The sequence below is a fragment of the Limulus polyphemus genome, unplaced genomic scaffold (genome assembly GCF_000517525.1).
Source record: "Limulus polyphemus unplaced genomic scaffold, Limulus_polyphemus-2.1.2 Scaffold4356, whole genome shotgun sequence".
Lineage (NCBI taxonomy): Eukaryota > Metazoa > Arthropoda > Merostomata > Xiphosura > Limulidae > Limulus > Limulus polyphemus.
The window spans coordinates 6,676-9,870 of NW_013669966.1; the positions used below are offsets into that span (position 1 = coordinate 6,676).

At 36.3% G+C, this 3,195-nt stretch overlaps 2 protein-coding genes across 2 annotated transcripts; both read left to right on the plus strand.

Annotated features, from left to right (window-relative positions):
• The first annotated feature begins 2,100 nt into the window (after nt 1–2,100).
• Nucleotides 2,101–2,421, plus strand: LOC106471018 (tigger transposable element-derived protein 6-like). Its single transcript, XM_013931602.1, has one exon. It carries the CDS (start codon nt 2,101–2,103, stop codon nt 2,419–2,421), a length of 321 nt encoding a protein of 106 aa, XP_013787056.1.
• A 145-nt stretch (nt 2,422–2,566) lies between these two features.
• LOC106471019 (tigger transposable element-derived protein 6-like) lies at nt 2,567–2,971 on the plus strand. The gene has a single exon (XM_013931603.1). The coding sequence runs from the start codon at nt 2,567–2,569 to the stop codon at nt 2,969–2,971; it is 405 nt and encodes a 134-aa protein (XP_013787057.1).
• The last annotated feature ends 224 nt before the right edge of the window (nt 2,972–3,195 follow it).

Genomic DNA, 3,195 nt, shown 5'->3' on the forward strand with positions numbered 1-3,195 from the left:
ATATGGTGAAGATGTTTTCCCAAATTTAAGAATTGTATTACATATTTTGTTAACAAATGTGGTTTCTATTGCTAGTTGTGAAAGGTCCTTCAGCAAGCTGAAATTAATTCTTACATACTTGAGAACTTCAATGACTCAAGAACGACTTAGTAACTTGGCAATATTAAGTATTGAAAAAGACGTGCTTAATACCTTAAATTTCGATAGTTTAATTGATGCATTTGCAGCAGCAAAAGCACGAAAGGTTCATATAGTGTAACCATGAATACCAGAATGCTACTTGTACAAGATCTAGTTAAGTATATGTACAGTTTTGTAAACTAATAAAATTTGTTATTTGTAAACTTAAGTCGTATTTTATCAATCTGTTTTATAATCTATGTACACCACAAGTGACTGGCTTCTCATATAAAACATAAGTTTCAATACTAGGGATATAACAGAAATTTATTCTGCATGCTTGAAAGATTACTCTAGCTATGTGACTTTGAACAATACTGGATGACATAAATATCAAAATGGTTTACGAATTATGTAAGTATACCTAATAGGCTATACTTCATTAGTTCCAGGTTTACAATTGTGATATCGTGAGATGTTATATTGTGACTATTTTAAGCCTGTGTAAGGCGGTAATTAATTCTTCATGTTATTGTCACTAAGTGGGTAATGAGCCAGAAAACAAACATTTCAGAGGTTGGGGCGCCAAAAGTGTCTTTGCCCCCGGGTGCTGAGAACCCTTGCTATGCCACTGGCATAAACAACCAGAAAAAAACTGTGAATTTAGGAAAAACAACTTGAATATGTCAGATACAGTAGACTCTCCCTGAGAGCGACCATCTCCCCAAAACATTACAGTCCCCTATTCCATACCACGACCACTGAAATCAGTCCCGAGGCCATTGTTGACTTTCCACTTTGCGACCGCCCACTGTTTTTCTTTTCTTTTTTGATGATAAACATTAACAGATGTGGTCATTGTTAATTGCAATCGTGTTCAATATTTGACAACAATCAGTGTGTGTCACCTTTAAATTACTCTGATGGCATTTCTGATTAAATATTATTATTTTATTGCCTTTTGGACTGTGATTTTTAAAATTCACGCCATAAAAAGTTTTAAAATACCCGGTAAGATGAAGCAAGTGTTATCAAGTTGCATAAAGCTTGTGCTACTCGCGAGCTGTACCTTGTAGAAAAATGTTATTATTATTTTCATTATTTTTAATTATATTACCTAATTTAACCTTATCTAGCCAAAATTTTTCTAATTTTTACATTTTGAGTTACTTACTTTTATGATAATAATTAAATAAAGAATAGTTAAGAAAAATACCTGTGTAACCTTATTTTTTGTCGTTGGCTGCCCTTTTATGTTAGCCTTAATGCTTTCACCAATGCTATTAGTCCACAAAATAATTTTTTATTTAAATAAGTAATGCATGGAAGAACACAGAATAATAATATCTCAACAGCTGAAAAGTTGGATATCTGTCAGAATTTTTCTGGCTTTCTAATCGTGTGACTTCAGCAGTTACAAATTCAACTTAGCTCCCCATATGTTCTGGTGGGGAATTTTTTTTTTCTCATCAGCTAAAGTGTATATTTTCAGTAACATCACGTGGCATTAATCATATCGCAATCAATCATTTGAAATTTAGGCTTTCTATTGTTATAAATTTAATGGAGACAGCCACAAAAGAAGCCAATTGAAAGGGCGGTTTTCACATACTCTTTGATAACATTACAGTGTCAGCTACACTTGTTTCGATCGCACATGAAATTTATTGTCAAACGCTCTTTTAAATCTCCATGACATAGAAATTCTATTCCAAAATGATGCCAAAGGCAAAGCCGTCTGATTGTGTTGAGCTATCATTGGCAGATAAAGTTCAAGTTATTGAGACACATAATGCCAGTAATAAAAGCCAGCGCAAATTAGCTGACAAAACACAAATCCAGCAAATTTTGAAGTGTAAGGCTAAATATCTGACAGCGTTTGAAGAGAATTAGCCGTCTTCACGAAAATGCATTTGTTCTAGATTTGTGAGTGATGACTTTGAAGCATCATTATGGTCTTGGTCTCAAAAAGCTTATGCTATGAAAATTCCAGTTTCTGGACCTATACTGCAAGAAAAGGTACGTACAATAGCCACTACTCTGGGCCTTTCTGGATGGCTCACTAAATTCAAAGCCAGACATAACATTTTGCAACTCACAATCAATAGTGAACGTGGCGATACTGATGCCATGACAGTTGAAGAATGGAATGCCAAATTGCCTGCTATTATAGAGGGATATGCACCTAAAGACATCTACAATATGGATGAAACTGGGGTCAGCTATCGTGGTTCACCAGACAAAACATTGTGTGTAAAAGGTGAACAGTGCACTGAGGGGAAGGAAAGCAATCAAAGATAGACTAAGTGTTGTATTATGTTGCAATAGTGTTGGTGAGTTTGAACGCACTGTTGTGATTGGGAATAGAACAAAACGCAGGTGGTTCAAAAACTTAAACATAAAGAGTGACTTATCTGTGGCTTGGTTTGCTAGCAACAAGGCGTGGATGACCAATGCCGTCTTCCAAGACTGGATTACAGGCTTCAATAAACGCATGAAAGCACAGCATCGCAATATTATCTTCCTGTTAGAGAATGCTACATTGCACAGTCAAGTGAATCTTAACAATGTCAAAATTGTGTTCTTGCCTCCAAAAGCAAAATCAGTGCTACAACCTCTTGACCAGGGCATCATTCATGCATTCAAAGCCCACTACAAAAAGCGCCTAGTCCACTCTGTGTTATCAAACATGGATAAAAGCAAACTTGGTGAAAGTGTCAGTGTGCTAGAAGCTTGTGTTTGGATCAATTCTTCGATGCGTGAAACCAAGACCAGCACAGTATCAAAGTGTTTTACGAAATGTTTCATCAGCTCCCCCTCAATTGACAACAGTGAAGATGAAGACTACTAGATTCCTTTGGCTCAACTACTACAGCTCGCCAATCTTCCCAATGTTATCACTGACCCAAAGGATTATGTCAATCATAACAACAACTTTCCCACCACTGACAACTGGGGACAAGAACTTCTCAACAACCTGAATGTTGACCATCCCACTGAAAACAGTGACCAGTCTACAGACGCAGAAGAGTGCACAATCCAATCAATGCTGCAAATGCTGAAGTGCATTGCAGA